This window comes from Miscanthus floridulus, chromosome 18, assembly GCF_019320115.1.
Source record: "Miscanthus floridulus cultivar M001 chromosome 18, ASM1932011v1, whole genome shotgun sequence".
Classification (NCBI taxonomy): Eukaryota; Viridiplantae; Streptophyta; class Magnoliopsida; order Poales; family Poaceae; genus Miscanthus; species Miscanthus floridulus.
The window spans coordinates 52353078-52364958 of NC_089597.1; the positions used below are offsets into that span (position 1 = coordinate 52353078).

General features: G+C 43.4%; 1 protein-coding gene across 1 annotated transcript; it reads right to left on the bottom strand.

Annotated features, from left to right (window-relative positions):
- Window positions 1–6559: 6559 nt before the first annotated feature.
- On the bottom strand, window positions 6560–7060 carry LOC136523842 (tapetal oleosin GRP-16-like). Its single transcript, XM_066517384.1, has one exon. The coding sequence runs from the start codon at window positions 7058–7060 to the stop codon at window positions 6560–6562; it is 501 nt and encodes a 166-aa protein (XP_066373481.1).
- Between the last annotated feature and the right edge of the window lie 4821 nt (window positions 7061–11881).

Sequence of the window (11881 nt, forward strand, 5' to 3'; positions counted from 1 at the left end):
GTGCTAAGCATGTGTGTGTATATAGCACTAATGGACTAATGCAACTATAGTCACCTTGCCCCAAGGTACTTGTGCCCATACGCTCATGTTCTCTGTCATTGTTAAGCCATGTTACTTACGAATTTTCTGTACCTCATGGAGAATGAGGAAACACAAATATATCCTACATTGACCTCTGAGTACATAATAATATAAGACTGATTCAGCATTCACTAATCTAAGGACGTGTTTGGCTGCCCTCCGGCTCTGGTACCAAAGCGGCACTAAACTGCCACAGGAGGAGGAGTGTTTCTATGCTACAGACAAAGGAGCCAGAGCCCTTTTTGGCATACGGAGGCGGAGCCAAGGGTTTCAGCTCTGGTGCTCTAGCTCTGGCTCCGGCGAAGAAGTGGCACGAGAGGAGGCACTACGTAAAAACGATTTTTAGCAACAGTTCAAATTTTTGTAGGGGCGGCTCCATCACCAGCTGCCCCTACAAATGGAACAGAAGGGGCGGCTGGTGTTACGAGCCGCCCCTACAAATGGGGTCTGATTTGTAGGGGCGGCTCAATCACCAGCTGCCCCTGAAAATGCTATTTGTAGGGGCGGCGGGTGATTGAACCGCTCCTACAAATGGCCCCGTATTTATAGCTCCGATTGGTAGGGGCGGCTCAATCACCAGCCGCCCCTACAAATGCCCCCCATATAAAACAGATGCAACACCTTCTTCCTCCTTGGATCACTCACTCTAACCCGTGAAAGAAAGGTGGAGAGGCCTTAGGCACCTTCCAAAAATTGGTCTACTAAGGAGGAAGGTTTTGGTCTCAAATCCTTTGGTGGAGAGGTTGTAGAAGGTAAGAAAATGTTATTCCATACTTTTTTTGAAGTTTTAATGGTTGGTTAGTGAGTAATTAGAGTTTTATTTTTCTCTCTCTTCTATGGTGCTTGAGCTACTTATGAAGCAAATTAGACCTAAGTTTTAAATGTACTAGGGTAAATTAGAGAGGGAACAAGATCATACCCTTATTTGGTCCATGTTTCTTGATTTTAGTGAACAATTAGTTAGTTTTATGGATGTTTCATGTGCATGTGGATCTAGATCTAGGGTTTTGTTTTTTTATTAATTTCATTTTTGTAAATTTATGTTTGATGAAATTGGACTAGGGTTTGTATGAAAGATATTGGGTAAAGTGTAATTGTTGCTAATTGTTGTCTTTGAAATTGTTTATTGTAATCAATAATTATGTATTTTAATTATTTATGGATAAATGGGCCATTAATTAATTTTCCTTTACCATGGTGTGTTTGTATGCTTCATGTAATTATATTAGATTTATATTCATATATCTAAAGTATATACAATTATTCTCAAGTAATTATTAATTTGTTTCATTTTTATATATATCTGAATAAGTAGTCCTTTAATGTTTGTTTTGTTGTTGTTGTAAAAGATGGAGTACAGGAACTCTTGGATGTATGGTTCGTTAAGGTTCAAGGCAGGTTTCCGTGAAGAGGTGGATAAATTTATTGAAGCCGCAAAGAAGCATGCAACGACATTGAAAGAGAATAAGGATACAATTATTTGCCCATGTAAAGATTGCAAGAACCGTATGGCATGGACAGATGTGACTATCATCAGATCACATTTGATTATGTGAGGATTTGTTGAGGACTACACAATGTGGATTCATCATGGTGAAACGGTTATTGTTAACGACGAGGATGAGGAGGAATACGACGATGAAACCATAGAATCCCTGTCCCAATATTCAGCAGAGCTTGATGCACGAATGGATTTCGAGTTTGGCAATGAACAAGGTGGTGATGCTGGTGGTTGGGATGGTAACGACGAAGGTGGTGCCAATAATGATGGTGGAGCACATGTCGGGGATGAAGATGATTTGGAGGACATGATTCGAGCCCTTGGACTAGAGATTTTACTAAATAGCCCGAAAGGTCTAGAAAATTTGGAAAGGGTGACAAAAGCATCGAAGGAGAATATGTATGGTATTGAAAAGGGTTGTCCGACACATTAGACATTGCTACATTTTGTGCTTGAGCTGCTCATCCTGAAGGCTAAGTACGGCTGGTCAGACTGTAGTTTCAATGATCTATTGCATCTCCTGTCATGGGTGCTGCCACAACCAAACTCAGTTCCCACCAACACATACCAAGCGAAGAAGGTCATAAGTCCATTGACAATGGGGGTTGAAAAAATCCATGCATGCCTCAACCACTGTATACTTTTTTGTGGCGAAACGTTCAAGTCACTGGATAAATGACCTTTATGGTGGGGATGAAGCCTCCATGAGGAAAAAGAGGAATAAGAAGGGTACAAAAAAGATGGTACAAAAAAGGTGGTACAAGAATCTCAGCCCCCAGAGGACACTCCATTAGGCAACGATGCAAAGTAGAGAAGAATTCCTGCCTTGGTAACGTGGTACCTGCTAGTGATCGACCGCTTAAGACGTATCTTCCTAAACTCATGACATGGTGGGATGATGAGCGCAAGGTGGATGATGATAAGATTGCACACCCGGCTGATTGTAGTCAGTGGCAAAGGTTTGATGAGAAGCACAAAGAATTCAGCGATGACCCAAGGAATGTACGGTTTGGCTTGAGCACCGATGGAATGAATCCCTTCAATGAGAGGATGAGCGACCACAGCACATGGCCAGTGATCTTGACCATGTACAACATCCCAACATGGTTGTGTCAGAAGAGAAAGTACCTTCTCCTCACTATTCTTATTTCTGGCCCTAAACAACCAGGCATTGATATAGACGTGTTCCTCGAGCCTTTGATGCAAGAAATGGAGAGGCTATGGAGGCATGGGGAGCAGATGTATGATGCGTTCCGAAAGGAGGACTTCATATGTAGAGCAATAATATTTGTTACTACCAATGATTACCCCGCGCTATTTGCTTTGTCCTAGACAGATCAAAGGGAAGACAGGATGCTTGGTTTGCTTGGATGGTACTACATGGGTGTACCTGGATGCATCCAAGAAGATAGTTTATCTAAGGAACCGACGCTTCTTAAAGACAAGTCACAAGTACCGTAGCAAATTGTTCTTTAAATTTTATGACAACGCCCCAGAGATTGAACCCCCTCGGAGAGACGTCATATACGAGAACACTGTGTACAGAATGGTGAAAAACATACGCGTCGTCTATGGAAAGAAGAATCCGGATGGGACGAACAGAGATAGAAGCACACCACCTATCGAAGGAGTACCTTTCAAGAAACAATCGATCTTCTTTCAGTATCTGCCTTATTGGCTAGACTTGGAGGTCCCCCATGTCATTGATGCTATGCACGTGCAGAAGAATGTCTTGGAGAGTCTTATTGCTACCTTGATGGACACAGGCAAGTCAAAGGATGGTCTAAAGCACGGAAAGACATGGTGTAGCTAAACGTGATGCCACAGCTTCACCCGGTACCTGAGGCTAATGGAAAATACACTCTGCCCACGGCGTGCTTCAACCTAACACCAGACGAGAAGAGAGCTATATGCACTTTCCTGAGGGGGATCAAAGTCCCGACTAGGGTTTTTCAGCAAATGTGAAGAAGCTAGTGTCGATGAAGGACTTGTCAATAACACACTGCAAGGCTCACGATTGCCATGTGATGCTGACAGTGTTTCTACCTATTGCAATCAGAGCTATAAAGCCAGAGTTCTTTAAAATGGCCATCACCCGCATGTGCTACTTCTTTTCGAAGATCTCACAGAAGACGATTGGCAAGCAAGAGCTGAGTGACCTACATGAATTTGTGGTGGAGACACAAAATCAACTGGAGATGTGTTTACCTCCTGCTTTTTTTATATAATGCCACATCTCATGATTCACATGGTTCATCAGATACAGGCGCTGGGCCCTTGCTACTTGCATGAAATGTGGTCCTATGAGCGGTTCATGTCGGTTCTAAGTCGATATGTGCATAATCGAGCATACCCAGAGGTCTCCATGATAGAGGGTTACAGTACTGAAGAAGTCGTCGAGTGCTGTCAAGAGTACCTAAAAGTACAGAAAGGGATTGGTAAACCTGATTCTCGTCACAAGGGTAGGCTGGCTGGGAAGGGCATCAGTGGTAGAAAAGTGTTCATCGACCATGATTACAAAGAGGTGAGTCGGGCGCATTACAGTGTCTTGCAGAGTACACAACTAATGCAACCGTACATTGATGAACACTTGGCTATCATTATGGCGGAGAGAAATAGCTGTTCGGATGATTGGGTCATGAAACAACACAAGCAACGACTAACTACATGGTTGAAGGACCAAAACATATCGCCTGTAGAAACCATAGACTCTATTACCATTAGTAGGTTAGCGGAGGGGCCATCGAGACAAGTGACATCTTGGAATGCTTATGACATCAATGGGTATACGTACTATACCCACGCAAAGGATAGTAAATATATGAACCAAAACAGCGGCATTCGAATAGAGGCTATCGATGGATTGGGGCGAAAGATCTAATACTTTGGCATCATTGAAGAGATATGGGAACTTGACTATGGAAGAGATATAACGGTGGCCCTGTTTTGATGCCGCTGGATCAAACAACACCAACTGAACGAGATTGGATTGAGAGTCCTAGACCTTGAGAATCTAGGCTACCAAGATGACCCTTGGGTGCTCGCTTCACATGTCGCACAAGTTTTCTATATGTCTGACCCACAAAGTAACCTCCCCCGAAGAAGAAGACAAAGCACATGGTTGCCTCCGGAAAACAGCACATTATTGGAGTTGATGGCGTGGACGATGTTGAAGCTTACAATAACTACGATGAGATGCCGCTATTCACAGACTTTCCTAAAAAGATCAGTGTTGTGGAAAAGAACCTCCCCAAAGACATAATGCCATGGGAACGAAAAGGTGTCAAGGGGAAAGTCGTTACAGCGGGCTAGCTAGTTGTTGAACGTGTAGTGTTTGTGTAAGTGTGTGTTTGTAAGACTTCATTTATGCATGCGTGTGAGACTATATATTTATGTACGTGTTTAAGACTACATATTTTTGTATGTGTGTAAGACTACATTTTATGCATGTGTGTGAGACTACCCTTTGCAACATCCAGATGACTCTATTTGAACATCCACTCTATTACTACTAAAACTTTATGAAATCACTTAACACTTTATGAAATGAAGAAATGACCAAAATAAAAGTAGGAGATCTTGATGAGTTATACAACTTTTATATTCATCACCTTTACAGCTGAAATCATTTAGTGTTTGAAAATCAGGTTTGAAGCTGTCATTTTCTGAAATTTAAAATTTGAATTGTTCAAAATTAGTGACAAAGATAGATGACTAGACTACAATGATAGAGCATGATTTTAGAAAATTTTAGGGAAAAAAACCATCATATTTAGGAGTTAGTATGAGGAAGAAAAACTAGTTACAAGTTTCAGCCACAGATTAAAAAGAGAAATCACACTTGTTCATCATTGATCATCATGAACAGCTGTGATTTTTCTTTTTAATCTCTGGTTAAAATCTTGTAACTAGTCTTTCTCCCTCATACTAACTCTAAATGTGATGATTTTTTTCCTAAAATTTTCTAAAATCTTGCCCTATCAAGTTAGTGTGTTGATTTGGTCATTCTTTTCATTTGACAAAGTTTGAGCACTTCAAATTTTCAAATTTAAAAAAATGATAAGATTCGAACGAGATTTTCAACCATTAAATGATTTCAGCTAAAAAAGTGATGAATACCAAAGTTGTATAACTCATCAAGATCTACAACTTTTATTTTGATCATTTCTTCATCTGACAAAGTGATACTAAACATTGTTCACAAATCAACATGTTTCTCGTATAGTTCATGAAACTATGAGTCATATGTGAATTTATGAACAATGTTTACTAATACTTTGTCAAATGAAGAAGTGACCAAAATAAAAGTTGTAGATAGTGAGGATTTCAACAACTTTTATGTTCACGACTTTTATTGTTGAAATCATTTAAGGTTTCAAAATCTTGTTTGAAGTTGTCATTTAGTGAAATTCAAAATTTCAACTGTTCAAATTTGGTCAAATGAAAATATGATCAAAATAAAAGTTGTACATATTGATGAGTTCTACAACTTTGATATTCATGAGTTTTTCATCTGAAATCATTTACTCTTTCAAAATATTGTTTCAAGTTGAAATTGTTTGAATTTCAAAATTTGAATCGTTCAAACAAAGTCACATGACAAGATGACCGAAATAAAAGTTGTACATGTTGATGAGTTATACAACTTTTATGTTTACTAGTATTTTCATTTTATTTCATTTAATGTCATAAAATTGTAGTCGAAGTTTTAAAATTCAAATTTTTAATTTTTGTTTTTTTGTTTTCTATATTGTTTTGACTACAATTGTTTATATATATATTTCTTCATATATAGAATAATACAAAATATTATATTTGTGCATATACATAATTTTTTTATATTACTTTATGCTTTTTATGATATAAAAAATATAGAATTTATAATTTAAAAAAATAGAAAATATTTGTAGGGGCGGCTTGGATCAGGAACCGCCCCTACAAATGTATTTGTAGGGGCGTCTAGATCAGGAACCGCCCCTACAAATAGTACCGAGTATAAATAGGAAGAAGCACACGAGAGTCATCGTCTGGAGCGTTGTCTTCTTCCTCCGACGCCGTCAGGCTACCCACGCCTAGGGTTTCCACCGCCGGTCCCGCGCCCGCCCACACCAGCCCCCGGCGCTCGGCGTCCCACACCCGGCCCCCGGTGCCCGCCCCCGCGTGTCGACACCCGGCGTCCCACGCCCGGACCCCCGGCTGCCCACCCCCGCACGCCGACCCCCGGCGTCCCGCCCTCGCACGCCCCCGGCGCCCGGCCCCGCACGCCGACCCCCTGGCGTCCCGCGCCAGGCCCCCGGCGCCCGCCCCCCGCACGCCCCTGCGCGCTGACCCCCGGCGTCCCGCGCTCGGCCCCCCGGCGCCCTGCCCCCGCGCGCCGACCCTCGGCGTCCCGCCCCCGCACGCCAGTGCACATCGTCCATCTGGACTGGTAAGTGTCAGATCTCTGCTTGCTGATGTGTAGTTGAATAATGGAGGCATGGGCTGATAGATAGCTCTTGCTGATGTGTCTGCACTTGACCTGATTTTTTTTGTGGATGCATCTAATTTTTTGTGCTGCTTTTGGATAATCCCAGCCTGATAACAATATACCTGATGCCCTGACCCAGTGGCCCATGCTTGAAGCATTTTTATTTTTGATGTATAGAAATGAAACAAAACAAAATAGATGCTTTTATAAGTTGACTTGATTGATTGCATGGCTTACATAGGATGTTCTCCTCTTATGCTGATGTCGTTCATATACAGGAAGAAATAGCACTTACAGTGTTACCACTAGTACTTAATGCAGTTATTTGTGAGGCCACCTTCCCTGATTCCAAAGCTCTATCAATTTGTTTTGGTTCTTATCTGGTAATTTTTAGTTGATACATGCTAATATGAAGATGATGAGTATTACGTGCTATGCATTGATGTTTCTTTTAGTCACTACTAAACTTCATTATGTGCTTATTATTGCTGATTCTGACTTCATTGAAGAGTTTGCATGCTTCTCAATGTTCTTTGCAACCACAAATCATTTCTCGTGCCATTGGTTGATTGAGGTGTGGCTTGTCTATATTTTTTTAACGCAGTGGCTTGTCTATATTCCTGCTTGCATTACGCTGTTACCAAGACATCCAGTTTTATTCCTCACTTTTTAGAAACTTCAGTTCCCAACAAATTGTCACTTGCCCCATGCCACAAGTCCTAGTTTTTGTTGTCACCAGTCTTGGCCAGGATAGCTTAAGCCATTTTTAACTGGCCTGTTGTCTTCAATCCACTTGCACCAGCAGAGGGGCCTTCTCATCTCGCCTCCTCGCGTTCCGATCGATCCCCATTTTCCATTGCGTGCTGGAGCCCGGCCGGCCTCCTCTGCTTTCTCTAGTGGTGCTTGTCCATGTCTCCTCCTCCTCCTCTCCTCCTAGCTGCACACTGATTGAGCTCTCCATTCTTCTCTCTCTGTCCTACTGTTAGCTGCTACCTAGGGTTTGCTATGGCCATCTCCTTTTTTGAGCCATCACCTTTTGCTCTCTCTCATGACCCATGACACATCCATCCAGCCATCCCCACTAGTAGCTCTCTCTCTCTAGCTATCCTCATCAGCAGCCATAATTTGAACGTTTTGTTACATAAGAGGAATGGCCCAAGTGAGTTGCACATAGACCATTACTCCATCGCTTACGCCGTCGCTTGCTGTCCAGCTTTATGCAAGTAGGAGCTATGCACTGTTTGCATTTATATTATTCTTCTTACATTATCATTTGTCAGTATTATGATGATCCTCAAGTTTTAGTAAAAATTAAAAATACACTACTACTACCCATCTACTGCTACACTTACTCTACTCTACTACTTTCTACTTACTACTACTACTTGCTACTCCTAAGTGGCTGCTGCTCTTACTCTACTACTATCACTCCTTCTCTGTTTTTATTTTGCTTACATATTGCTGGTGTGTAGTGGCTGCTGCTGTTGCTGCTACTACTACTACTACTACTCCTACCACTACTACTACTCCTCCTCCTCCTCCTCCTCCTCCTACTCCTCTTACTACTCCTACTACTCCTCTTACTACTCCTACTACTCCTCTTACTACTCGCTACTCCTAAGTGGCTGCTGTTGGCTGTTGTTCTTACTCTACTACTACCACTCCTCTGTTTTTATTTTGCTTATATACTGCTGGTGTGTAGTGGCTGCTGCTGCTCTTACTCTACTACTACCACTCCTTCTCTTTTTTTATTTTGCTTATATATTGCTGGTGTGTAGTGGCTGTTGCTACTACTACTACTCCTACTCCTACCACTACTCCTACTAGTACTCCTCCTGCTCCTACTACTACTCCTTCTCTGTTTTTTTGCTTATATACTGCTGGTGTGTAGTGGCTGTTGCTGCTGCTGCTACTACTACTACTACTCCTCCTACCACTCCTACTACTACTCCTCCTCCTACTACTCCTCCTCTTACTACTCCTACTACTCCTCCTCTTACTACTCCTATTACTCCTCCCTATACTTGCTACTCCTACTGCTGCTCTTCTTTCAATGATGCTCCTACTACTACTCCTAAGTGGCTGCTACTCTTACTCTACTACTACCACTCTACTGCTACACTTACTCTACTCAACTACTTTCTACTTACTACTCCTAAGTGGCTACTTCTAGCTACTAACTGTTGGCTGCTGTTGCTTTTTTTGCCAAATCTCCCAGGACTCGCCTAGGACTTGTTGTCCTATCTTTTGCCATCAGCTGCTGCACTTTGTTTGCTAAGCAGCTGTTGGTTTTTTTTGCCAAATCTCCCTCTCCTCTCTCCTTTGTTTTGCCGATGATGAAATTGTCCAAGTCCATACATTATATGGAATATGAGCTGATGATCAAGAACTTGTGAGGAACTTGGAATCATTAGCAGCTGCCCCTACATTACCTTCTCCTCTCTTCTCTGTTATGATGCCTTGATGCTCCCAAGTTCAAGATCAGATGATGATTGACATGTTTCTGAGGCCTCTACCACTGCTACTACTCTTTTTTTGATATATTGTTGTTTTATAGGACTACTTTGGTTTATAGCCCTTTTTGATTTCTTATACCTTCTCGCGTACCTAAAGCACACTTTCTTGCATCTATTAGAACAAAGCGCGAAATAATGTCGCGGACACCAGACAGTGCAGCCCGATGCCCCGAGCATGATGAGCACCCAACCAATGAGGAGCAAGCACTAGAGGACCAGCTAACTCAGGAGCAGTTCGATAACGAGTTAGAATAGGATCTAGAAGTGATGCTTACTCAGGAGTAGTGTGACGAGGAGGAAGGGGGAGCAGAAGGAAGAGCAGGAGAGGCTATTGAAGGCGAAGAAGAAGAGGATGATGATGATGATGACTCAGAAGAGGGATATGAAAGTCCCTAGGATCCTTTCGCACATGAAGCCAGAAGGAGGCCAACGGAGGAAGATTTGGACAAGGATTTTGACCCGAACGAGGAGGTAGGGAAAAGCCTTATCTTGTAAATTTTGCTAAAGCTTTGGCTGTGTTACCTCTGCTAACACTTTGGCCTGTCGTATATACAGGTCCCTCCTAAAACTTGGAAAAGACGACGTCGACGTCCGCGACATCTCGCTGGACAAGACGGAGTAGAGGAAAGGAGAGCAGAGGCAACAGCCACAGAGATGGATCACGATGCCTCTGCTCCACAAACTCAAGACACAACCATGACTACCAAGCTTAAGAGGAAACGAGGGGATAGAAAAGGAAATCTATATCCTAGATAAGGCATGCTATGTGATAACGGAGGTCGGGCCAGCAGGGGAGATCCTTGAGCCGAAGGAATTAAGAGGAAAATTCCATAATGCGATCGGGGCCCTAGTAAGAGATAAATTGAACCCTAGCAATCCCTAACTGGAAAGAGGTACCAGAGAACACAAAGAATGCACTATGGGATAGGCAGCTGAAGGTCAATTTTAGATTTCCGGAGGGTAAGCACGAATTGGTAAAAAAATGCTATCAGGATGATGGGAGAGTCATTCCGACGTTGGAGGTCGGAGCTCAACACGAAGTATATCTAAAAGGGGTTAACTCCCTTCAACGAGTTCGGCAAAATAACTCCTAGTCAATGGGAGGAGCTCGTGGCTCAGAAGACTTCACCGGAGGCATTGGAGCTCAGTGCCCGTAACACCGAGCTGGCGAAGAGGAACAAACACCACCATCATCTAGGCCCCTGGTGGCTACTATGCCAAGGAAGAACGGTTTAGGAAGATGGACGAAGAGGCCGCAGCTGCTGGAAATATCGATGTGATGAATTTGAAGGTACGCTCAAGGAACTGGATATATGCGAGGAGTACAGAATCATCCGGCAGTAATCTTAAGTTTGATAAGCCACAGACCCAAGAGGCGGTATCAAGGATACTAAAATATGCTGAAGACAAGGAGAAGGGCTCATTCAATCCTTCCAGAGAGAGGGACGAGCTTAGCCTTGGCTTGGGAAACAAGGAGCACACAGGCCGCACCAGGGGGCTAGGGAAAAGGACGACCTGGAAGCAAGGATTCAAAGAGGACAGACACATGTACAAGAAACATGGCCGAGACTGGGAGACTAGTTTTTAGCTCCAAGTGAAGGCTCTAGTTGCGAAGGCGCTGGAGGAGAAAGGACTGTCTATGGAGCCACGGATATTAGAGACACCGCCGGGAGAACTGGCATTAGTTGGCAGCCCTCCGAAAGTTCCTAGCAGCCAAGGTTCCACTGCAGCCACAACCCTAGTCGATCGCATACGGGAACCAACTAGTTGCACCTTGGTGTTTCTCAGCGGCCGGCAGAACACTGTGATGGAGGTGGCAACGGGTGTGGCACATCCTCCCGGTGGCTTACACCACAATAATAAGATACCTCCGGACTACACTAGGGTCGAGGTGCATACAGTGAAGCCCGAGTTCATGCAGTGGAGGATAGACTACGCAACTCCCGAGGGGCTAGGTGTTACTCGGAGACGTTATGGGGCAGTTCATCCTCTGGCACAAACGGGACATTATATTGACTGCTTCTTCGCCGCCTCCCCCTCTCCCAAATTTGGAGCGAGTTGTTGAGGTCGGGGAGATATTTTCACCGTCTCGTGACCCCCACATTCCTGAGATGCCACATTCTTCCCCGCCTCCTAGCGAGCATGTGCCTGATGAGATGCCACAACCTTCTCCAGCTCGTACCGAGCAAGTGCATCATGAGATACCACAGTCTTCTCAACCAGCACAGCCGATACATGAACAACGAGTGCCTCCTGAAGAAGCTGCAACACAAGAAGATGAGGACGTGCCTGAATGGGAACTTTGAAAGAAGCATC

Bases quoted from the DNA above. Each gene is read 5' to 3' on its own strand.
- LOC136523842 (XM_066517384.1), bottom strand. From the start codon at position 7,060: ATGCCTCCATTATTCAACTACACATCAGCAAGCAGAGATCTGACACTT.